Genomic DNA, 26990 nt, shown 5'->3' with positions numbered 1-26990 from the left:
TAATACGCTTCGAACCTCGAGACGACATCCAATGCATACTTATAGCACATTTTAGCTCGTCGAAAATATGGGCTAACAGAGGCACTCAGAAGCTAAAGTAGATGTTTCTTCTTCATTTGTAATAAGCACACTTTCTTCAGCTACACTCTCAGAAGGTGTCGAAATGGGTGGTGGTCCGACATAACATCGTAGAAGGAAGGCATGGAAAACGGGATGAATGCACGCGGAATCTGGTAAGTGTAACACATACTTGACCTTTCCGATTTTCTCGATAATGGCGGCGGAATTTTGTGATTGATTGCGTTTGGCCACTATTGTTTGACGATAGGGTCTCAGTTTTAATCACACTAGTGGCCTTCATTGAAGGAGACGTCGCTTCGGTGTTTATTGACCTGGGCAATCAGCGTGATTTTTCTTTTTAAACATACGGGAAAAAATTATATACTCAAACTTAACTTTTCCATTATTTATCAAAAGATATAATTTTATTGTGTATAGTGTAAATTCGGATTAAGAGACCCGAATTTAAAATAATAAAGTTTAAAAAATAATTAAAAACATTCTCGTTGAATTTTTTTTCTAATTTATATAGTGTGAAACTAAATAAAAAAAAATTAATTTGCTTGAGTAAAATTTTCAGAATGGTGGGAATACTTATTTTTTGAATAACCTATTAGTTTGTAGATTAAACAACTTTTTGTTTGACCTTTTTCTTGTTCATCCATAATAGTTTGTATTTTTATTGATTTCAATCAACTTTTTTTTTTATTTTTCCTTATAAATGGATTGACACATAATTGTAGTCTTTTATATTATGACCAATAATCATGATGAGACATGTCTAACATCTAATCCTATATATGTCATTGCTGTATGTAAACACATCAATGACATATGCACATGATATGTGTAACTTTTGAGACTTCCTATAATCACATGTTCTTTTATCTAAGCTCACAATGAATTTTCTCATTCGACGTCTCTCTCAAATTCACTTTTTTCTTAATTTGAAAGTAAAATCTTTAGCGATCAAATTATTGAACGAAGTGAGTGTTGAACTTAATTTTTTCTTCAGCAATGAATTTGGCCGCAATAAATGTGTAAACTTGTCTGGAGGTAATCATTTGCATGAGCTCGAGTCTCACGGTCAACGAAATATTTCTTTAACTTCTCATATGTGACTTTGACCAAGGTAGTAATTTGAAAATTTCTCATTTTTTAGCATGGAGTTGAGTGACAAGGTCAAATTAGTGGTCATGTGTTTCCATCGCTTTCCATCATCCTATGCTAATGTTTATTGTTCCATTGGTATTTGATCAGGTTAGACATTGTCCTGTGGGTTGTCTTGTTGTAACTACTGATAATGATGAAAAAATTCTAATTGGGTCATGACATACCTTATAGTTTGAAAAAAAAAATGTAAATCTGATTGTAAATTAATTTTAAATAATAAAATAATGTGAATTGAAATTTTTAAAAATATCTTACCATACTTGAGATGCTTTTTCTTTCATCCCCACTTTTGAATTGTTTTTTTAATAACATATAACATGTGTGGTGTGGTGTTACTTGGTGTGGTGTCACTTTTGAATTGTTTTTAAAACTATTTTAAATAGCATAAAATCAAAATTTGAGTTACAATATGATTTATCTGTAGGAGAATCTAATTACAATTCTGTTTAGATCTAACGTTCCATATATAGAGAAATATGAAAGATGATACAAAATGATTTTTAAAATTTGATTTAAAATTAGGATTTCATCAAGTAAAAATGCATTTTGACTCGATAAAATGAATTGTTTTTTCTTGTTCAGAAGGATTATTTGAATGGAAGGTAATGTTTTTTGGATTAAAAAACATGCCACAAATTTTCCAAAAAAAAAATGGATAATAATTTTAGAAATTATAAAGAATTCACATGTACATATATTGATGATGTGCTTGTTTTTTCAAAAACAAAGGAAAAATATTAGTTGCATCAAAAAAAAGTTCTTTACTTATTTGGAAAATTTGGCTAAATTATTTCAAAGTCAAAAATGAAAATTTGTAAAATCCATATTTCATTCCTAGGAACAGAAATAGGGAATGAAAAAATAAGGCTTCAGCTCCATATTTTCTAAAAAAATTCTTGGCTTTTCAGACAAAATGAAAGATATAAAAACCCTAAGAGCTTTTCTAGATTTGCTTAATTATGCAATAAATTTTATTAAAAATTTGAAAAATATACAACTCTTCTTTACAACAAAATCTCTTTATCAGGACAAAGGAAATTCAAAACAGATGATATAAAACTAGTTCAGAAAATAAAAGAAATGAGTTCAATTTTAAACCATGAATATAACAAATAATTCTAGATATTAAAAAATTAAATAAAAGTGTGTGAATATGCAAACAATATTCTCATTAATCCATGCTTATAAATGATGTTTTTTTTATTACTATGATATTAATGTGAAATATTTATCAATTTTATTAATAATGTAAAAAATCTTATTATTCACTTTTAATAGAATCTTTCTTTTTAATTATATATATATATATATATATATATATATATATATATTTTTTTTTTTTATATAAAAGAGTGAAATGTAAGTTCTTACTTAAAAAACCAAGTGCATTGTCACTAAATGACAGGTTAGTATGTAATTTCTTTCGGTGGATGCATATTGTATAATATGTGGAGTTGTGGAAGTTACTGGTGAAAAGTGGAAAGGCAAGCAAGATCAAATCTAAAACAACAGTACAACACCAGTTGAAGAAGGTGGTGATTTTGGCCACAAATTACTAGTGGGTCCTACAGAGCCATTTTGGAGCCCAAAAAGGGTACACGATGCCACTATATTAGAGATAGACAGCATTTCACCATGCTGATCCAGCTAGAATCTCGTTCGGAATCTGTGGTAGTGCTAAGATGATGCCATCATCATCTCAAAACTATAATCAATACCCGATAAGCTGACTGAGGTAACTTTTTTGTGTGTAATATGACTCACACAAATTCGTTCATGTTGATAATCGAGTGTGTGCATTCATCCGTATTAATTGATATGAAGTTATTTGAAATTTAAGATTTAAATATGTTTGATAAATGATTGATTTTTGTTTTTAATTTAAATAAGGATAGAGATTCAAAATAAAATTTTTAATATATAAAAAATTTAATGCATCAATTTTTTTATTGAAAATTTAAAACAAAAATTAGTCATTTATTAAGAATTAAAAATATATTTAAATTTAAAATTAAATATATAAGTTATTTCAGTTTATGAAATAAGTTGTATTAAATATATTTTTTTAAAATTGTTTACAATAACTCTATCTAACTTGAATTAAATTATTTCACAAGAAAATAGATTTGATCATTTAGTCTTACGATTGTACAAATTTTGTCTTTAAGTCATGTACTTAAAAACCATTTCTTAGTAAAATAATAATAATAATTTTTTTAGTTCTTATACATACTATTTTTAATCTATTTTGATTCCTATGAGTCTAGAGGGTAAGAACTAAAAGGTAGTAGTGTTAAAAATAATATGTATAAAGACAAATTGATTTTTAAGTATAAAGATAAAAGATAAAAGTTTGTGCTAACTATGAAAACTAAACCAATAATTAAACTTACAAAATAGTACTATATGTTCTCTAAAAAAAATTGTTCATGTTCTGGTATATTCCGATCCACTGAAGTCAAGGGAATCCTAAAAGTCCGGTTAATTAATTTATGACAATCTTATATCTTTATGTATAAGTCAGATTCCAATAATTTATTAATGAAGCATTGCTATAGAAGGAAAGTCCACACAGGCTTACGCCGTTCTCTAGAGTGAAAAGGATACGTAGTTTTCTATTTTCAAATGCTAACTAATGCACTTATTTATTATGCTAAACAAATTCAAAGTATTAATTTCATTCTTAACACCTTGTCTATTTTCTGACACTAAACACATTCATTTGGCTTAGTTTTCTTCAAGAATCATATTCCTCATAATGTGTTATTTTTTTATATATAAAAATTCATTCAACGATCCGCCGGCTAATCGCCAGATTATGCCGACTATTTTAATTTAAATTTATTGTTACTATACAATTGTTGAATAATCTCTGTTGAAATTTTTCTCTCTGATTATTCTAAAGTTTTTTGTTTAAAATTTTAAATTAGCCGTTTAAATAAAAATTAAGAAAGACAATATTTTGTCTAAACATAATTTGGATCTATACATTTAGGAAACCAAACCCACTTAATTATACGTCCTTTTGTTAATTAAATATGAGACTAATGACCTCAAATTCAGGATTATAATGTAATTCTGGCCACACGTGCTTCTTGAAAAAATTAATCTCCACTCTATATATAAAATTCTCTTTCATGAAGTTTAAGTTATCAACTAATTAAGCTAAGCCAGAAGGTATGATTAGATCCCTGATAATTTTTGTTATATAATGGATTCGGTATATCTCATTTCAATTTTTTTTTAATATTAGGTGTCATGTCAAAACAGAAATTATTTTGTTATCATCCGATAAAAATAAATGAAGTGTTTCTTTTTAGAAACCTTTCTTATTAAATATTTAAAGTTGTGTATGCCTGGGATCTAATTTGCAAGGTCTCGTACACAATCTCCAAGATTCTCTGTTTCCCTTGAATGAGACGGTCTACCTCTTTCTTCGTTTCTTTTTATTATTTTTTTCTTTCTTTTCAAAAACGTTAAGGTGGAATTCACTGATAAGCTAGGACTCTATCTAGACCTCGTTAGGATGAAAAAGCGCAAAAATATCAAATGGGTTTTCTTTTACAAATTATTTACCTAAATCAGTTTGTTTTGAAATTATTTACTCCATGAATCTATTTTTGTACTACAAAGCGCCTCCCCGAAGGGCGCGTTCGCCATAAAGGCGACACGTGACAATACTTGGAACGCGCCCTACGTACAGGCGCGACGGGTAGGGCGACGCAGCAGACGCGGGTCGTGTTGGAGACCCAGGCGCGACGGGTCGTGCTGGGGATCCAGGCGCTACCCAGTTGGGTCACACTTTATTTAATATTTTTTATATTTTGTATATTGTTTTTATTTAATATATTTTTATATTATTTTATTTAATTTTTTTATATTTTATTTAATAGTTTCTATATTAAATAAATTCTTAACATTATATATGATTTTAAAGTCATAAACAATTTTTTATATTGTTTTTATTTATTATATTTTTTATATTTTATTTAGTATTTATATATTAAATAAATTCTTAATATTAGAAAAAAATAAAGAAAATATTAAATAAAATATAAAAAAGTAAAAATATTAAATAAAATAATATTATAAAAACAATATACAAAAATATAAAAATATTTAATAAAATAATAAAAAAAATATTATTTTAAATAAAATTATTTATGAATTTAAACTCTAAAGTTGAATTTTAAAATTATATTTAATAGTTTCTATTTTAAATAAAATTTGGGTTGGGATTATAGTGGGAGTAGGAACATGTATGTGAGTGGAATTTTTTTATATTTTATTTAATAGTTTTTATTTTAAATAAAATTTGGGTTGGTAAAAAAATTATATTTTTTTAAAATTCAACTTTAGAGTTTAAAGTCATAAATAATTTTATTTAAAATAATATTTTTTTTATTATTTTATTAAATATTTTTATATTTTTGTATATTGTTTTTATAATATTTTTTTATATTATTTTATTTAATATTTTTTACTTTTTTATATTTTATATTTTAGTTAATATTTTCTTTATTTTTTCTAATATTAAGGATTTATTTAATATATAAATATTAAATAAAATATAATAAATAAAAACAATATAAAAAATTATTTATGACTTTAAAATCATATATAATGTTAATAATTTATTTAATATAAAAACTATTAAATAAAATATAAAAAAATTAAATAAAATAATATAAAAATATATTAAATAAAAAAAATATATAAAATATTAAATAAAGTGCGACCCAACTGGGTCGCGCCTGGGTCCCCAGTGCGACCCGTCGCGCCTGGGTACCCAACACGACCCGATGCGCCTGCTACAACAGCGCTATCCGTCACGCCAGCAGGGCGCGTCCCAAGTGTTGCCACGTGTCGTTTTTACGGCGAACGCGCCCTTCGGAAAGGCGCTTTGTAGTAAAAAAACAGATCCATGAAATAAATAATTTCAAAACAGACCCATTTAAATAAATAATTTGTAAAAGAAACTCCATTTGATATTTTTGCCATGGAAAAGCAATGAAAGGACTAAGGATGTATTGTTCACACAATCTTATAGAATAAAAATACTGTTGAAAGAGAGTATAATGTGTCTGAAACTAAGTAAATTTACTTCCTTTAATCCTTTTAATAATAAAATAACAATATGTTATGTTACGTTGCTGCTCACACAACCCATGAATCGTTATATATAACTTTCGTTGGTTTCACTTGCATATATATAAAATGATTCTTTCACTAGAGACATTACATCAGATTCTTATTTATAAAATTTAAGGTCAAAGCCATGATATAATTTTCGCTTGAAGATTTAACCTTTTTTTCTTTTTTCTTTTAAGTGTAATCAATTGAACTAAAGTAAAGATAGTTATATTCAAAAACTTATTTTTATAAGGTTTTTTTAAATATTTAATAAGCATAAAATAATGATTTTAATCTTTAAATAAATTATAAATAGTATTTTAGCCTAAATAATACACAAAAATAAATGTTATATAGCAATTAGATTTGTGGTAAACATTTTAGATTGTGATACAATTTTTTTAATTATTGAAAATTTCTTTTAAAAAATTATTGAAATTAAATTTTAAAATAAAGGTGAATGTTTTTTTAAATAAATAAATAAAATAAAATAAAGGTGAATACAACAAATTGAAAGAGATAAGTTAAAAAAACCCAAAAAATGATCTTATTAAATAAAAATCCCTAAAATACTGTCGTTGAAGGAAAATAATTATTCCAATTTATATATATAGAAAATAAATATACTAAAAGGTTGAATTTAGTGAAAATCATTAGTATTCCACATAGTGAACATGATGAATGATCAAGGTTCAAATGTTCGTTTGAAAAAATATTGACATTTAGTGTTCGATACAATATCTCTAGTAACATTGCTTCAAGAAGAAAATACTTATAAAGAAACAAAAAATTTATAATAAAAATAATTTCAAAATAATTGCAATATAAAAATTCAATACAATTATAATGTCAATATTAACCTGTTAGATCTAATCAGCTATTAGATATATAATTGCAATATAAAAATTCAATAAAATTATAATGTCAATATTAACCTGTTAGATCTAATCAGCTATATATTAGATATTTATAAGCTTCCACACAGGACACAATATAATGAATGAGAAGAATAAGGTACCCTACTCCCCTTGCAGTATAGATCTGGCAAAGGATAATGAAGCTAGACTACAGAGAAGGGATATCGATCAACAATCAACATCAAGAGAACAAGATACTTTACACTTGGTTTTACAATATTTATAATTAGCTACGTATAAATTATCAGAGGGAGAGAGAAATTAACTAGTGTTAATCCATTAGTTTTCTTTGTATCCATTTTTTCATAAGCATTTATAAAAATAGAAAATTAAATTAAATTAAAATTTTCTCTAATAAGTTAAATTACTTAATTTTTCTAAAAGCTAAAATGTATAAATTGATTTTAATTTACGAAAGAAATTTAGTTCACTTTAATTTACTTTTTTATTTTATTTTCTAATATATATATATATAAGAACTTATTAAAAAAAGTTATTTAAACATATGGTTATATTTAACTTGTAGAATATCATTAATAGATGGGTGATGATACACTTTTTTGAAGTGATACGTATTTATTAATTATGAATGTAAAACAAGTATATAATACTACTATCTGGTTTTCTTGATCTTAATTATCCTGTGCTAGCTAGATCTAGTGCTAGGAGAATAAGCCAGGGTATACCATATATTCTTCCCATACATCATTCATAAGGTTAAGAGCTTAACCACATGAGATTAATTAAGGCCATTTATGGGGTACGGTGGACATGCAAAACCTGTCATGGCCAATTGTCTAGCACTCCAACGTGGTTAACAATTAGTGGGAGTTTCAGTTCCAACACATGGACATTGCTCCTTGCACGATCTGACAACCTGGTGGTGGTGCCTATTAAATTCAAACCTGCAATTGAGGTTATCTATGCACTCTCTAATCTAAACTGAAGGGGAAAACAAGACAATGACTTTATTTTTTGATGTAGGGTGTCCTTCTATTTTTCTAAGAGTGTAAATTTAAAAAATCAATGAAACTAATAAAAAAAAGTCTCTTGTTTTTGAGGGACACACGAGAAAAATATTAACAACTCAGTAAGTTAGTAACAAAAACTTAAGAAATAATAAATAAAAAAAACTACACATCATGTCAATTCAACAGCTTCCGGAGGATTTGTAAAATGTTGCTTGCTTTGGATTGTATTGGAAAATTGAATTTATAAACATTATATAGTAAAATGAATATATATATATATATATATATATATATATATATATATATATATATATATATATATATATATATATATATGCATAAAAGTGAATTGGATGAGATTTTTATACAAAAGAAATCACCCAATTACAATTGCAAACAAGATCCCAAAAGGGGTTTTGGGGAAATTGGTTGCTTTGCAAAGAAAATTTCTGTGGGAAAATGAGGAGAGGAGAGAGAAGATAGCTTGGGTTAGTTGGAAAATAATTTCCAAACGTGGGAGCAAGGAGGGTTGGGGTTTAAAGATTTATTTTTGTTCAATGAGCCACTAATTGAAAAGTGAAAATGGAATACGTTTCATGGCAGGGAGAGTCTTTGGGTGTTAGTGTTGGAGTCAAAATATCAAGGGTGGCAAGGGTTGGGTGGGAGAGTTGATGGTAAAAATGAGTGTATGTGGTGGAGGGATTTAAAAATAGTGTGTGGAGGGGTAGAACAAATTAGTTGGTTTGGTAAGGTGGTGGAGTGGAATATTGGAGATGGGAGAAAAACTAGATTTTGGGCGGATGGGTGGTCAGGAGGGGAATGTTTAACTAAAAAGTATCCTAAGATGTTCCTGAATTTCGAGCAAAAGGGAGATAACATTGCAAATATGGGAAGGATGCATTTAGGAAAATGGGAATGGGTGCTCAAATGGAAGAGAGAATGGTTTAAGTGGGAAAGGAACATGGTAGCAAATCTTTATCATAGCTTGGAATTAACATGTCAATATTAAGGGGGGGGATAACATTAATTATTCTGTGCTAGCGGGGTAGATATTGAGGTATGCATAGAAAAATTCTGGGAGATGAATCTTCTAGTATGCATATCTTTGATGTATATTTTAAGATTCAACATCTATGCTAACTTAAATATAGGGAGTTGTGGGTTTTGTTAAATAGGGACGACATTAGAAAGTAACATTGATGTCAAATGATTGTGGGGTATTGTTTCCTTGTAAATTTACTCAAGCACTTCTTGTGCATTTAGTGTTTGGTTTAAGGAGAATGAAAGTAATCAATGGCTTAACACAAGTAATTAAAGATTTAAAGTTAACTCTCATCTTTCCTATAGATTGAATTTACTTTTTGCTAACATCATTAAAATTTTGCTTGGTGGGAAGCCATCTTCAAAAAGATTTCCTATTGTCCAGGTTAAATTGAGCAGTTACAATTGGATAAAATTGCTGGTCATTAGGTTTGGGTGGCAATTTTTTGAGTAAGTTTATGCTCCCAATCTCAACATGTTATTAGCATATTTCTCAATAGTATTAGTGGTATCTCTCCGATTTACTACTTTTATTTCAAGGGGGAGAAAAATGAAAGAAAAGTGAATTGTCATCCAATTACATATCATTATATTATATATAATAAGTTTATTTATTTTGGACTAAAATATAATTTTTATAATCATATTTTTTGGATCCCTAAAAATATAAATATTTGGTCCTGTATTTTTTTAAAATTAAGAATTCTGATTTAACAGTTAATTTTCTAAGCATTAACAGTTAATAAAAAAATGTTGATCGTTGAATTGTTAATGTGACACTATAGTAATGAATTTTTTAATTAAATTCTTAGGTGATTTAAAGAGATTTTTTAATGATTAATATTTTTAATTAAACTATTATTAATTTAAATGCTCTACTAATCAAATTAAAAATTAAAAAAATCAATATCAGAGTACCACACGTTAGCAATTTAGCAGGTAACCTTTTTCTTAAAAATTATATTTATAATGATTTCTATTCGATCAATTAGTTATCAATGTAAATATATTTATAATAATATTACATGAAATTTAAACTCTATAACTAAATAGTACTTGACACGTGGGATTGTAATTATGTAGATATTGCAAAAGTATAATAGTAATTTTTTTAAGTATCGTATTTAGGATTTTTCTCTTAGATTGGACTGCAAGATAATTTTCATAAGTTTCAATTCTTTGGACTGACTATGGGACTAACTCTTATTCGAGGCTTAGTAACAATTCCTAATAGTATATTTTGTGAGAATCGAATCTAATTTTTTTTTCTTTCCAAAAACTCAACATATATTTTCAACTTAGTTACACATACTCATTGTATACTGGATAAGTATTCGAACAAGACGATAAAACACCTGTATGGACACCTAGTGCACAACATATCCTATGAAGTCAGATACCCTTTCAACCATGTGTTCAGATAGTTTGTACAATATGTTTCGACCTTCAACACCTTGGTACCATTCGACAACGGTTACAATTTATAAACCCTCTTAAAGACAATTATCTAGTCAAAAGCACTTAAACAAGATTAAGAGACGTATTACCTAATTGGTAATCATAACATGCAGGTCCAAAGATCCAAAGACCCAATAATGTCAAAATACAAAAGGGAAGAGTCCCCTAGGTAAAGACTATTGTTTGTTTGAATATTTCTTGGACATCATTTATAACTCTGAACCGAATTCTTATTTGAGCGTTAGAGTGTCTTTTGGAGGTACTTTCCTTTTCAGATTCATACACATTGAAGGTATAAACAAGTTACCAACAAAAGAACCATTTGACACAGGAAATGACCCTTCGACGAAAGAGATAGTGTCCGGTCTATTTGTGACAGGAACGCATTAGGTATTCCTTTCTCTTTTTCCTCTTCCATTAAAATTTGGAATCTTTAAATCATAGATTGCGTGAAGATAAAATAGATATTTATGAAAGGTATAAGAGAACATGTCATGATGTCAAGCTTTTGCATTAAGTTGACCACACCCTATACCAAACTTAAAAAAGAAAAAAACTACTTCCTGATCAATATAAATTCGGTATTCTCTAAAATCAGTAGGGATCAAACGCTCCTAATTGGTCAGCCTAAGTTAATGCAACTTGCACATTTTGCCAAAACAAAATTATGTACTCTTGAAATTGGTTCCGAGTAACATCAAGCACTTTCACATGTTTTTCACGTTATTGTTTCCAAGTTTTGAATTGCTTGACTTTGTCTAGGTTGCTCTCAATAAGTTAAGAACTCATTGTTGTCAAGTATGATGCAATTCGTCAATTAAATTCTCATCTTTCCTCCTTAACTATGTATTACCGTGTAACAAGTAACACTCATTGTCACTCATTACTAATATTAGTTGATATTTACACGAGTCCTACTAAATTGGAAGCACAATCTTCTACAGAGATTCATCTAAATAAGCATGACCCACACGATTTGAATCTAATAATAAGTGTGAAAGAATGGAATATGTTGGTCGCATGCCTTGTTACTAGAATATAACTAATCTTCAGGCTAGCTCTTCTCTTGCTTAAACAGTTCCATGTCCCTTGACCACCCTAGGCCTGCAATTGCATTCTTACTATTCTAGAATGCTAGGGAGTATAATATCGCTATTTTTGTTACAATTTGTTTTAACCTAGAATATTTCCTAGTTGATAATAAAAGATTAATTTCTTGAAATATTAAGATCCATGTAAAAGGTTCTCGTAATATATCAATATTTTTTCATACATAAAAACCATTGACAACATGTTTGAAAAACAGAATTATTTGTCAATCGTGTCGGTCGCTAATTCATTACATTAAGTATGGTAATATTTTCCAAGTTGTAGATAATTTGGTGCACAAATTTTTGTTCGGATTATTGAGTGAATTATGAATATTCTCCAAATAGTTGGTCATCCTCTAGACTTTTGTGGCATATAATACAAACAAAATGCTACATAACCCAGTGAAACAATCCAAAGAAAAAAATGAACAGTTGTATAGTGAGAAGAATATGATCACGTATGGTAGATATATGGAAATGGAATCATTCATTTTGGGTTCCACAGAGTGGCTTAAAAATAATTATTGAACCCCACCGATGACCGGATAAATGGCCCACAACCTTCAAAGCATTATGCAGGGGAACAATTATTAACACTACCAATATTGCTATTAGTACTACCCACATGCACTTTAAATTTTTTTCTTCAAAAATGTCATTTCTATGGAAACATGTTTTCATTGAACAAAATATACAACAAAAACGTTTCGTTATAGTATAGGTGTGTGTACAAAATTAAAAACAAAAATATGTTTTCATTGTATATTTTGTACTTAGAAATGTTTTTTTCATTTTGAATTTTGTACACACTCCATGGATTACAATAATTTCTACTGTGTGATTTTTTTTGCGGAAGCATATTTTCATTATAGAACAAGGAGTGTGTACAAAATCCAAAATTGAAATATGTTTCCAAATACAAAATCAAAACAAAAAATGTATTTTCATTTTGGATTTTGTACCTATTCCATGTTCTATAAAGAAAATACATTTTCGCTGTATTTTTTATATGCAAAAATGTATTTCCGTTTAGTATATTTGAAATCTTTTGTTACAACAAAAATGTGATTCCGTTTTGTATTTTGATTACATTTTTGTTTTGTTTTAATTTTTTTTACATTAATAGTAAATGGAAATTAAACTTTATATATAAAAATCACATAAATTAAAATGAAATGATAATTGATGAAATAAAATAAAAAATAATATTTTTAAAAAAAATTACATCTTTATATATCTTTAAATAATTCGTTCCTGTTTCTATATAGAGATTCTTTTGTCTTATTCTCTCGTGTTGGTGCACGTATGCCGACTCTAGTTGTTAAAATCCAAAACGTGTTTTTTGACGATTCATGTCATGGCCTACGTGTAAACATGTTGGTCGACAAAAGTATCAGTGTAGAAGGTACGTAGTTTTCTATTATCACTTACACAGCCCTTAGCTTTTAGTCACCTTTATAATCCAAAAGGAAACGTGCATTAAGGTGTCTTCACTAATGTTCTAAACCTAGATCAACATTTCGGTCTCAATCTCAATTAATCATCGGGATTCACTACTTCATTTCATTAAGAAATATCAATTTATTACTTAGAGCGTGAATTAACTAGTACGATATTATAGAAAAGAATGTTTGGGGAAGGAGGTGTGTCTAAGGACAAAAGTGGTGAAGGAGATAAGGATAAAAAGGGGAATAAATGAAATAATAGGAAAAAGAGGTGTAAAAAGTGAAAAGCAGGACTGTAAATAGTAACACCTTCATTTAAAAAATTAGACACACAAATGGGCCTAGATCCAAAAGCTTGACTCCTGAGTAATTGCTATTTAAACCTCCAATGAACTGAATTATCGTTTTCTTTAAACTTGTGTTTGGATTAGGAATTTAAAAAATTTTAAGGATTTTGAAATGCCTAGAATTTGAATTACTTTGATTTTAATTTCCTTCATTTTTTAAATGCTTTGTTTGGATAAATCAATTCAAATTTCTTCCATTTTAAATTCTTTGTTTGGATAGGACAATTCAATTTCCTCCATATGCAAAATTTTAATTTTATATTTTAAATAGATGAAATTTTAATATTAAAATTTATAGAAAATAAACACAATCTAATTTTGAAATATTAATTAAAAAATATTTTCAAATTTTAATAATTTATAAATATAAAATGTTGATAATTTTAACTAGGGTTGTTTTGTCTGACCATAACCAATGATATTTTTAAACCGACGTCAACCAAGGTTATTTTTCGGTTGACATCAAATAGGATTTTTTTTTTTGTCAAAGTATGTTGGGAATATTTGTTAGCTGGCGTCAACCAAGGCTATTTTTTTACTAACGTTGGTTGAGTCTATTTTTCAGCCGATGTTGGCTAGATTTTTTTTACCAACGTCGGCTAGGGTTTTTTGGCCGACACCGGCTAGGCTCTTTTCGAACAATATTGACCAAGGTTGTTTTTAGCCAACGTCGGCCTAAAAAATCCTAGCACACGTTGACGAAAAAAACTACCCAATATCGGATAAAAAATAGCTTGGTCGATACCGACCAATAGAACCTACCTGATGTCAGGCGAAAAACATCATTGGTCAACATTGGCCGAAAAATCCCTAGTGGAAGTTGGCTAAAAAAATAGTCCTGGCCAATGTCGGACAAAAAACCTTAACCAACATCGGTTATAAAATAGCCTTGGCTGATGTTGGCTAAAAAATAGCTCTGACCAATGTCGATCGAAAAAACTCTAGTGGATGTCAACTCTAAGAACCTAGTTGATGTCGACTAAAAATAGTCATGCCCGATGTTGATAAAAAATATCTAGCTGGTGTTGACAGAAAAAACCCTAGCCAACATCAATCAAAAAACCTAGCTAATGTGATTAAGAAATAGCTCTGGTTGATGTCAGTCAGAAAACCCTAGTCGATGTCAACGAAAAAATCCTAACCGACGTCGGCTAAGAAAATCTAGTTGACATTAGCCAAAACACCCTAGCTAACATCGACTAAAAAATAACCTTAACCGATATTGGCTAAAAATAGTTTTGGCTGATATTAGCTGGAAAAACCTTGTTGACTTTCGCTGAAAATCCCTAACAGATGTTTACTCAAAAGTTAGTCATGACCGATGTCAGTAGAAAAAATCTAGTCAATGTTGGCAAAAAAAATCATTGGTCAACATCAAATGAAAAAACCTGGATGACAACGGCAAAAAAAATCCTTGGCTGACATTAGCAAAAATTTCTCATGAGTGACGTCAGTGAGAAAATAACCCTAAGCAATATCATTTAAAAAAAATCTTAGCCGATATCGACAAAAAATAGCTTTGGTTGACATCATACAAAAAAATTCTGACCGAAAAAACCCCGGTCAACGTCAGTGAAAAACAACTTATGTCGATATCGGCCATAAAAACTTTGGTCACCCGTAGTTGTGAGTGTTGAGCAAAAAAGAGTCGCGAGCAAGAACGTGAGTTAGAGTGAGCATCTCTGAAAAAAGAATTTCAAATTTTATATTTTTTGAGAGAATTTGAAATCTCATTATTTTAGTCAATCAAAATGACATAAAAATACCAAAAATTAAATCTTCTTTCAAATACTCTATCCAAACAAGCTATTTTATCATGAATCATTTTAAATTCCTTAAAAAAATGAATTCTCCTGCTAAATTGCTCCATTCAAACACAGGGTTATTCTTTTATTCTTCAAATAATCTTTTTTTCATTGAACCCTATTCTAAATTTACAAAAAGGATCTTTAGGAGTTAATTTTTTTTATAAGTTACATTACTTTTCTTGAATTAAATATCTATTCTTATTTTTAATTTTTTTATAGGACAATATCACTTAAATCTAATTTTAAATTTTAAATTTTATAGATAATACCAAATCAAAAAAATTATGTAATTAAACTGAATTTTAATGATATTATATTTTAAGTAATTCTAATTTAAACTTGATTTTAAATTTTGAATTTTGATAGTTAATACAAATAAAGATTATATAATTCGATTCAAGTAATTTCATGCTCAATTTCAATTTTTTTATATCTCTTTAACTTAGTCATATCTAATAAAATAATATATCCATTATTAATATATAGAATATATATTAATCTCTTTAATTGAATGATATTTTTTATAGAGAAAGTCATGTTATTAAAATAATTATTTTTCTTAAAAAGGATGCATTAACTTAAATGATAAATGCCAATTTTGGTTCATTATGTTTTAGTTTTTTTTAGTACATTTAGTTTTAAAAGTTTGATTCTGATTATTTATGTTTTTAAAAGTTTTATTTTGATATATTAAGTTTTAAAAATTTTATTTTAATCATTTATATTTTTAAAAATTTCATTTTAATTATTCTTTTTCACTTTCCATTAAAAACGTTAATATTCTGTCAATGTTATAAAATTAACAAACTGTAGTTTCCCTATATTTTTTTCACTTAAAACTATCAAATCTAAATATTTTGGGGTTTATGATGGAATTTAAAATTTAAAATAGTTTAGAAGTAAGAAATTTAGTAGAAACTTAATATAATTGGAAGGGTTTTCTTATATAAGATATGAGACTAGCAAACTAAGGTTTGAAGATGGGATATTTTAAATTATTTTTTATTGAATTAAATTTGATGTTTCGATTAGCAAAATTGAGTAGTCCTCCCTATAGTATTTTTTCTACTTAGTATTAAGTTTATAAATAATTAATGCAAAAATTATATACTCCTATAGTATTGTTCTCTACTTAGTAGCAATACCTTTTTGAGATATAGAAAGTAGCAAAACCTTTTTGAGATATTATTATGCAAATTGCAGGCGATGCTATTGCCCCGTGATCAATTTATGGGGTTGGAAAGGTACAATTATTTGATAGCAGATATATTATTCTGCAAGCAATCAAGCATTAAAGCGATGCCACTAGCAACTTTCTTTTTATAGCAGATATATAGTACATGAACTTGTTTCTCATATCCTTCAAGCTCACATTCTTGACGAGGGTGAAATTGAACACTATCTTATGTTACTACTTGAAGAAAAACCCCTCATGTTCAGCCTACATAATCCACGTATTTTAGTTGCGGTTTCTAAAATGAGATTTATATTGAGCAACTTTTTTTCCCCTCTAAAATGAGATTTATGTTCAGCCATCTTAATGCAAATAAAAATATCTTTTATAAATGAAAACTCAAATTTCCTTTTACATGAAAATAGGCGTTTGTGGCCGGCAATTATTGACACAAACCATAACGTCAAACTTTAACTCAATTTCATGGCATCAGACGTGGTAACATACTATCATGTTACCCACTACTGGTATCAAGTAAATATCTCATTCTGTTCTTGTAGGCTCCAAATGATGTCAGAAATCACTTAGAGTATTGAAAATGAAAGTTACTTAATAGGTTGCTTTAAAAAAATATTATTTTAGTGTGTTACATATAATTTTAAGATCTTAAAATTATAAAGAATTGATTATATAAATAATTATTATTCACAAGTTGTTTAATTTTATATTAAATATAAAAGAGATATAAAATATTTGTGAGTTAAATAACTTGTTAATAAAAATATCATTAAAAAAATTAATTAAGTTACACATGCTATTACTATTGGATAATGAAAAACAAAAGTTTGGTGCAAATTGGCAAATTGCTGAATGATAAGTCATGACGTGCTTGTGAGAGTAACATCACTAATTAATTTGTTCATATAATTAAGACTTTGAGATTGACCATTCTCCATGAATAAAATTGTACAAATGAACATTATTATCTTCTTTTCTCATTCTCGACTTAAAAATAAAGTTAAAAATTGAAGAATTAAATATGTTATAATCTCAACAAATATGAAAATTTTCGCTTTTAGTCCCATGACAATAATGTCATTTTTATTTTTCACTTTTTGAAAATTTGTCATGAGTAATTTGTAAAAAAAAAAAAAATCCACCTCAGTTAATAATGTTCGCAATTTCTTCTAACGTACATGAGATATGACCAAATCACCCTATATTTAACCCAAAATCGAATATGTAAAGAATCCATGATATTTTTTTTTTTTTTTTGCTATCTACACAATTATCTTTTACCTTTACAATGATTGTATAAAGTACTTGAGTGTGTATTCACACTCCGATAATAACAAAAATAATTTTCCTTTATTTAAAATCCAACATAGCTATCACAAAATCAACAATAAATAGTAATTGATTGATTTAATCAATTCAAAGGAGCCAACAGCTGGATGTCATCTTGTAGCACCTTATTGATTAAACATCACTTTCTCATGTCATGATTTCACATAATATTTTATATTTATACATTCTGAGTCACTTTCATTTTGTTTTGATTTCATTTTCTTTTCATCTCTTTTTATTTTCGATCATCACATATTATATTTATCATCTTTTTTTTTTCTTTCTTCTTATTTGTCTCTTCTTCCACCTCCAAATAGGGTGTGACACCCTGTACCCCGCACACACACACACACACATATATATATATATATATATATATATATATATATATATTAATAATAATAAAATAAATAAGAAATCAGAATTAATTAAAAGTTTTTAAAATATATTTAAATAAAAACATTTCAAAAAGATAAAGACTCACATTCACTTTACTATTACCAAATAAAACTTGTCAGAAACATTTTTGGCTCAAAACATCATATAATTATCAAAGCATTGTGTTCTAACGTCCTTCAGTACAAGATTCCTTAAAACAATTATTCTAGTCATTTGCTTCCACGAACACAAGTTCGAGATCATCACAGGATCCAAACACAAACAATACACGGGGAGTGAGTTGTCACATTCCTAACTAATAGAGAGAAATAAGATAACATGTAGATATGTATATCATATAAACGAAATACAACTTACTTAAATATAGCTCACGTTATTCTACCACTTTGTCATGTAACATCACATCACAACACAACACATCTCATTCATTTTCACATCATTCACGTACTCAATGATCAAAACACAATATCATTAAATCAATCAATATCGATTAATACACAAGCGTTATGTAACAGATACACTAAGACTCAATCATATATGTAATGTGGTATCATGTTAGTGAAAAATCTCGTCGGGTGCCTAAGAGTACATGACAAGACAAACCACACACTAGTAAGTCAGGTTACTTTCACTAAGTAAAATCATAGGGAGACCAGTCAGGGTCATGCTGTTTTGCGAGAATATTCTAACCATGTGGTATCGACACAGACTTAAAGAAACACTCAAATCGGGTGTATTTACCCCCAAGGCCTAGACTCTGAAGAGTCCATCAGGGACTCTCTTTCTTGATCTAGGTTCAACCCAAAAAATATTTTAGCACATAGACTCTATCTATGAACTGTACAAAACACATGACTCCTTAATTGTTCTCAAAATAATTTTATCTCGTCGCGTTTGTGATTAAACTCGTCAGGTCCCCATAGTGCTTCCCATCACAATACTCGTCGCGCATTAACTCATCACCCTTAAAGGGTCTTATAGTTGTGTGATTGTATGATTCATAGCTCACAACTAAATGCACACAACATCTCAATGCACATATACATTACAAGTCAATACATACTTAACTTATCACATACACTCGGTTTCAATCACAATGGTATAATCCCAAAGTAACATGTTATCACATCATATACACTTTACCTATTAACTATGCAATACACACAACTAATCAATTATTTTCAAAATCATTTTAACTCGTCACGTCTCAAAGTGATTCAACTTGTCGGGTTCCTATAATGGATCTCATCACAATACTCGTTGTGCAAAAATTCGTTGTCCTTAAAGGATCTTATAATTGTGTGATTGCATAGTTCGTAACTCACAACTCAATACAAACAATACCTCAACACACATGTATTTCACCATTGATCGCAGGTTCAATTTGTCACTTACTCACAATTTGAATCACAATCTCATAATTTCAATATAACAATTTATCATGCTAATCTAGCAAATCTTGTCCAAAGTACAAAAAATTTGTACAAAATTTTTCTCACAACATGGGGAGTAAAACCCTTCAAACAATTTTACATAATCAATATCAAAATCAATTAATCAAAATCATAGGTAAAAAATGCGAAAACATCGAGAGCACTCAATTTTATCAACCAATTTGCATCAGGATATCAATTGGTCCGTCAAACACAACAATATCGTATTTATAATCATAAAGGAAAAATTATAATTCAATAAATATCTCAAAATAAATCTAATTTAATCCTTTAAGAATTCCTACACATGTTCATTCTAACCCCAATTGCGATAAACTCATCTCTTACCTTTAAACGAGCTCATGGGTGTAGTCAGATAGTAATAACAGCATCTCTAGCGGTTCTGTGAGAATCCTCAAATTTTTCCTTTGATTATTTTGTTAGGATTTCCAAGTGTCACAGAGAAGAAGAAAAAACTATAGCCTCCAATTCACTATCAACATGCAAGTCTAATTTCTCTTTGAAAGAACATTATTTCACAAATTCCAACGGTGTGTGTGTGAGAAAATGATTTCCAAAGGTTTTTTTTTTTTTCAAATTTCACGATGATCCAACGGTTAAAGAGTCCAAGATCATAGTTTTATTGGGATAGGTTTGGGTGTATGCACGAAAAGAGAAAGTTCAGTACGAGAGACATTTCTTCCACCAAGAATATTATCTTGAATATCCCAACGATGAGTGTGTTCGAATAAAGGTTTCGAAGTTGATGTTCATATTTCACGACGATCCAACGGTTAAAAAATATGAGATTGTCATTTTACTGAGACAGGTTTGAGTGTATGCGAAAAAGAGAGAGAGTTTTGGGAGGAGGAGAAGGGAAAACGAAGTTAAGAGCAAAAGAAAGCCTAAAGATGTATTGTGTGTTTGAAAACTGACATAATATATTATAGTTAGGGTACTTTAAACCTATTATTTACTCAATTTTTTATTATTTTATAAACAAAACCTCTATTTTATTTCCTATCAAATGAATAAATAGCATATCTTTTTATTTCCTTTCAAACCATTATTTTAATTATAAAAATCTCATTATTTTTCTAAAATTCTAATTATTTTTAAATAAAAAATATTTTTAATTTATTTTACAAAAATTGGGTATTACAGGGTGGATGATTATAATTTTCCTATCACATATAACTTGCAATTTGATGTTACCTATTATGGCGGCTATCATTATTATATTTTTAATTAGAATGTGACTCTTTTTAACTTGTTCATTGGCTCACTCTTAGAATAGTAATTTTGATCCATAAGCAAATTAGACATGATATGCTCATTTACGTTAATGATAACTGACTATTGCTAACTATGTTTTGCTGTCTACCTTCTCTTCCATTCGGGTGACACAGTACTGAGATGCTTACTGGGTAACACTTTATTAAGCTCTTAAAAGAAGGGTGGTAAGAAAATTAATTTCACGAAGATTTGTATAGTTCTAGAAATCTCTGAGGGTAGGATTACAAAGAAAGGGAAGAAAAAAAAATCCTCAACATTAAAGAATCTTCATGCAGGTCATGGCCTCTAGAATTCTTTCAACTCTACATTATGTGTGTTCTTCTTCTGCCTCAGCCACAAAACGATGTTTAGGTAATAGCAGTATCTCTCCCTTCTATAACGTGCATTTTGAGTAGAAGATTGAAATCTTCAATATCTTCCTGTTGTGTTATATGCTGACATATGGAAAAGGGAAAGAATATATATATTCTTTATAAATTGCATTGGAGAAAACAATTTAAAACTTGAAGGGAGGTTTTGAACTTTTTTTTTTTTGCCTTTTGGTTATATACTAACCACACATGCACGATGGTGCTGCTAATATGCTGTCTGTCACATACATACACATCTTAATTTCTTTAACAATAAAGTATAGAGAAGTGTAACATATATTTCTGATCATATCTTAACATTATTAAATTCGTTAGTCTGAAAATTTGGATAACTATTGACTAAATTTTCAGGCCTATATAGTCATTGGCAGAGAAGTATAAGTGGAATTGCTGCGTCTGTTGTTGCTGATGTGGAGCCTAGCATAGCACCAGTGCAAATTGATCAAAGTCAGCTTCTAATTGATGGGAAATTTGTTGATGCAGCTTCTGGTTAATATCTTACCTTCATGTACTTAAAACGTTGTTTCATTCATATGATTACTCATAACAATCTATGCAACAGAAACATAATTTAACTATTTTGTATTTGTTAGGAAAAACTTTTCCAACTTTTGATCCTAGGACTGGAGATGTAATTGCCAATGTTGCTGAAGGAGATGCTGAAGATGTAAATCGCGCTGTCCATGCTGCTCGCAAGGCTTTTGATGAGGGACCATGGCCAAAGATGACAGCTTATGTATTAAAACATTATCTAATACTTATTTGTTCTATAAATTTCAATATGGAGCTGTTTTGATGCTGCACTTTTTTCTTTTGGACTACAAGATGCTACATGTTTTTTATATACAAGTTTAATCATTATCTTTGATGAACTTCTCTAGGAAAGATCACGTATAATTTTGCGCTTTGCTGATTTATTGGAGAAACACAATGATGAAGTTGCAGCCATAGAAACATGGGATAGTGGCAAGACTTATGAACAGGCTGCAAATGTTGAAATACCCATGGTAGTACGATTGTTCCGATATTATGCAGGTAATTCCATTATCTTTGAGTTCTTATATCACGTAGTTATAATATTGTATAACAAGTTGATGTTCTTTGGACTTCATTCAATTTTCTTCAGGTTGGGCGGATAAAATTCACGGTCTAACAGTTCCAGCTGATGGACCATACCATGTCCAAACTTTGCATGAACCAATTGGTGTAGCAGGGCAGATTGTTCCTTGGAATTTCCCACTTCTTATTTTTTCATGGAAGGTTGCACCTGCATTAGCTTGTGGTAATACAGTTGTAATGAAAACTGCAGAGCAGACACCCCTTTCAGCCCTTTATGTGTCAAAGCTATTTCTTGAGGTAGCCTTATACAGTTTTACCACACCTAAAAATGTTTCCATTTATGTGTATACTGGCTTGGATTTCACTTTTGTGACCATCTTCTTATTCTTTTATAGAGCTGCAATCCCTCTTAAATTCCATACCTTCCCTATCGTATATGATGCCTTGACTTCGAAATCTCTACCCTTCAAAATGAACCGAATCAATAAGATTCTTGACCAAGATGAAGGCTACAGAAACTTTTTTTTTTCTTCAAGCTTATTCGTTAATTGTTACTAATACTAGATCAATAACCTAAAATTAACAAAAAAATAAAATTACCTCTTCCATTAAAGAGGAAAATGTGTACAAGTCTTAAATGTTACAATTGTCAGTTTGTCTCCATTATTAACTGGACCTCTAGAAATTAAAAGCTTCAATTTGAGATGAACTTAAGCCTGCTATCAAAATTGCTTACAACAAATAGATTGTGGTCCTGCATGTGTCTATAACTTTGTAATTGCCCTCTCTGATGGATTTGATGCAATAGGCAGGACTTCCTCCTGGAGTTCTGAATGTTATCTCTGGCTTTGGTCCTACTGCTGGTGCAGCACTGTGTAGTCATATGGACGTTGACAAGGTACTTCAAAAGATTTAGAGGAAGAATTCTCTTGAGACTTAAAAAAAAAGGGTAAAATGTGTTTAATTGGTCAAAATTGGTTTTAGTCTCTATATTTTAAAAAGAATGATTTCGGCCCTTGTATTTATGAAATTTTGTGAATTTTGTCACTGCTCAAGTCAAAATAAAGTATAGGGTTAGGGACAAAATTTACCACATTTTAGAAATGAGGACCAAAAACATTGTTTTTAAAATGTAGGGATTAAAACCAATTTTGACCAAACTAAAATACATTTTATTCTAAAATATATATCTTCATTTTTCTTATTCTCTCTAAGTCTACAACACAAATATGCTTTAATTTATGCTGCCTAATGGCCTAATAGCTACTAGTAAACTAAAAATTGGCTGATTTATTTTTTGTAGCTTGCTTTCACAGGATCCACTAGCACTGGTAAACGTGTACTTGAACTGTCTGCACACAGCAACCTGAAGCCAGTAACTCTGGAGCTGGGTGGAAAATCTCCATTCATTGTGTGCAAGGATGCTGATGTTGATGCAGCCGTTGAGGCTTCACATTTTGCTTTATTTTTTAATCAGGTTTGATGACTATAGTTTATGTTATGAGGAGTAATAACAATATGCTCTACTTAAAATTTATTGAAAACTACAAAAACATAACAGATTCATTAAATAAAAAGTGAGATCCACAAAATTTGTGATTTCTAATAAATTTCAGCCAACAATAAAGTGTGTTATAAAAATAGTATGTTAAAGAATGTGTTGGTAACATTTCTCTTACGTTATTATTAATAATAATGAGAACGGTGCATTGCTTGTATACAGGGGCAATGTTGCTGTGCTGGTTCTCGCACATTTGTCCATGAAAGCATATATGGTGAATTTGTTGAAAAGGCTAAAGCCCGTGCTCTTAAACGAGTAGTTGGAGACCCTTTCAAAAATGGGGTTGAGCAAGGTCCTCAGGTATCTGTGACTACCTCCTATCTTCTATTTCCTAATTAACCTTAAATCAAAGAGAACCTTTGGTTCAAATACGAATAACATTGTAAGTTTTTCAATATCTTGGTTTTAGCATGTAAAAGAAACTACTTTTGCAATTTCTCATTCATACTAACAGAGTTTTCTTTTTTCTTTTTAACTTATGGTAGATAAATGCTAAGTAGGTGGCATCTTAAAGGGGGATGGATTGATAATTGTATGTGTTTCAGATTGATTCTGTGCAATTCGAGAAGATCATGAAATACATAAGATCAGGCGTTGAAAGTGGTGCTCAACTGGAATCTGGTGGTCAAAGAATTGGCTCCAAAGGCTACTACATCCAACCCACTGTTTTCTCAAATGTTCAGGCATGATACTTCCAATTAATATGGTTCTATTTCTGAACAAGTAGTAACATAACTAAGAGACAGAAGTAAATAGCTAAATTGGTTTCTTTGTTATTATTACAGGACAACATGTTGATAGCAAAAGATGAGATATTTGGTCCAGTACAATCTATCTTGAAATTCAAGTATGCTACAAATCACTAGATAAAAGTGCCATCATGTTTGTACTTTGACATTCTTCAGTAGATCCTCCTCTTAAATCCTACTTATTCTGTTTTGAAATAAATCATAGGGATCTAGAGGAAGTGATAAGAAGAGCCAATGCAACTTCCTATGGCCTGGCTGCTGGAGTTTTTACTAAAAATATGGACACTGCCAACACCTTGATGCGAGCATTGCAAGCTGGAACGGTATGGATCAACTGCTATGATGTCTTTGATGCAGCAATACCTTTTGGTGGATATAAGATGAGTGGTCAAGGGAGAGTAAGGGGAATCTACAGCCTTAGAAGCTACCTTCAAGTTAAAGCTGTTGTCACTGCTTTGAAGAATCCCGCATGGCTGTAGTTTTCCCACTACCTGAGTGTTCATGTTCATAATGTCTTATCTAGAAAAAAAACTACATCTTTCATGGAACATTCCTAAGGCATTGAATTAGCCAAAGTTATTACACAACTAAAGCTTTTCTGTGCCAATCTTTGCTAACTCAACTTACCTTCTGTTAGAATATCACCCTTGGTGTCAAAAAAACTTCTCTTTACTAAGTTAAAATCTCTTCTTTCAGTAAACTCAAATGAAAAACAATTTCATAAAAAAGTTATTTTATTCATCAGATCAACCGTAAAAGTATTTATGCATAGTCGAACTATCCATATTCCATCCAGAATTATATTATACTAAGAATAAAAGGCATAGATTTCAGCAACCACTCTTGTGTAATGGACCTCGTAGCCACCAAGAATACCTTAGTAAACAACAACTTCTATGGATGCCATTGTTTTTTAACATCAAAGGAAATTAATACATATTTTTATTGTGTAACACAAAAGGGTTCAAGTCATCACAGAATCTAAATACAAAATTCTGTTATATAAACCACGTACAAAATTTCTCTTAACTAGCACTTAAAAATTTGCAAACCAATAACCATAACTCTGATTATAAAAATGATATCAATTATTACACTTTCATAGATTCTTGTTTTCTGGAGTTTCTGTAGTAGAAGCCTTCCTCCCTTTTGAAATTAATAGAGCCTCTTCTAGCTAGTCTTTTGACAACCTGCTCCATGGATGGACGTTGTTGGTTGAGGGTTGTACATGATAGAGCTAGCTTAAGTGTAAAATCAAATGCTTCTTCAGAATACTCTCCTTGAAGTTTAGGGTCAGCAAATCCTGTTATCCTCTCATCCCTGGTGAGTGCTTTTGCCTAAGAAATGAAGTATGTCATACAAAATATGCACAAACGGGTCAAACTTTTTAAACAGAGTTCATGAAATAGTATAAGATATTTAAGATTCATGGTTTCTGACCACTTTGTTCAGTGACATTGGTTTCTTCAGTTTCAAATTTATAACCTTCTTTCCCGAGAGGATTTGTAGAAGTACCATTCCAAAGCTGTAAACATCACCAGATGAATTCACATGGTGGTTGCTTTGGTACTCAGATCAACATATCCAAATGTAACATTCCTTTTTTTTTAAATAAATAAAATGAGTTTTATTTAAAAATTAATAGAGTTTTTAGAAATTAAATAAATAAGAGAAAATGGTTTTTTTAATTAAAATAAGGATTTCATAGTATTAGAAAATAAAGAGTAAAATCATGTTTTAGAAAATAAAGAGATGTTTTAATTAGTTATTTATTTAATAAAATAGTAAAATAGAGTTTCTTTTTATAAAATAATAATATAAAGAAAAATACAATAAATAATAGACTTAGAGTACCTTATCTATAAATAGATACATATTAGGTCAGTTCTTACTTACGATATGTTTTTACGCTCTCTTTCTCCCAAATTCGTTCTCCCTTTTTTCCTTTTCCAAAACTTTATCTTTTTCTCGCATACACCCTAAACTATTCCAATAAAACTATGATCTCGAATTCGTTAACCGTTGGATCATCCTAAAATGTGGACACCACCTTTAGAACTCATTTTCGCACATTCTCACCGTTGAGATTTGTGAAATAATTCATGTAGAGAGAAATTCCCCTTTCATAGACACAACAAAATTGAAACTTCAATCTCT

At 29.4% G+C, this 26990-nt stretch overlaps 1 protein-coding gene across 3 annotated transcripts; it reads left to right on the top strand.

Annotated features, from left to right (window-relative positions):
• The first annotated feature begins 21023 nt into the window (after window positions 1-21023).
• On the top strand, window positions 21024-25477 carry ALDH2B6 (aldehyde dehydrogenase family 2 member B6). 3 transcript variants are annotated; one of them, XM_006594227.4, is made up of 12 exons: window positions 21024-21257; window positions 21369-21444; window positions 21816-21953; window positions 22058-22200; window positions 22346-22499; window positions 22591-22820; window positions 23332-23421; window positions 23827-24000; window positions 24247-24384; window positions 24630-24767; window positions 24870-24931; window positions 25039-25425. In XM_006594227.4, exons 2-12 carry the CDS (start codon window positions 21372-21374, stop codon window positions 25310-25312), a joined length of 1614 nt encoding a protein of 537 aa, XP_006594290.1. In that variant the 5' UTR covers window positions 21024-21257; window positions 21369-21371; the 3' UTR covers window positions 25313-25425. The 3 variants fall into 3 exon arrangements, with proteins under 3 accessions (XP_006594290.1, NP_001354112.1, XP_040863740.1); NM_001367183.1 differs by having other exon boundaries at window positions 21112-21444; window positions 25039-25477; XM_041007806.1 differs by lacking the exons at window positions 21024-21257; window positions 21369-21444 and having other exon boundaries at window positions 21827-21972.
• The last annotated feature ends 1513 nt before the right edge of the window (window positions 25478-26990 follow it).

The sequence above is a fragment of the Glycine max genome, chromosome 13 (assembly GCF_000004515.6).
Source record: "Glycine max cultivar Williams 82 chromosome 13, Glycine_max_v4.0, whole genome shotgun sequence".
NCBI classification, from domain to species: domain Eukaryota; kingdom Viridiplantae; phylum Streptophyta; class Magnoliopsida; order Fabales; family Fabaceae; genus Glycine; species Glycine max.
The sequence above is the reverse complement of the archived record's forward strand: the minus strand, read 5'-3'. Positions and strand labels throughout refer to the sequence as shown.

Excerpts from the sequence above, each read along its gene's own strand:
- ALDH2B6 (NM_001367183.1), top strand. The coding sequence starts at position 21,363 with ATGCAGGTCATGGCCTCTAGAATTCTTTCAACTCTACATTATGTGTGT. Across the intron at positions 21,445-21,815 it reads AGCCACAAAACGATGTTTAG|GCCTATATAGTCATTGGCAG; the intron begins GTAATAGCAGTA and ends CTAAATTTTCAG. Across the intron at positions 24,932-25,038 it reads CAATCTATCTTGAAATTCAA|GGATCTAGAGGAAGTGATAA; the intron begins GTATGCTACAAA and ends AATAAATCATAG.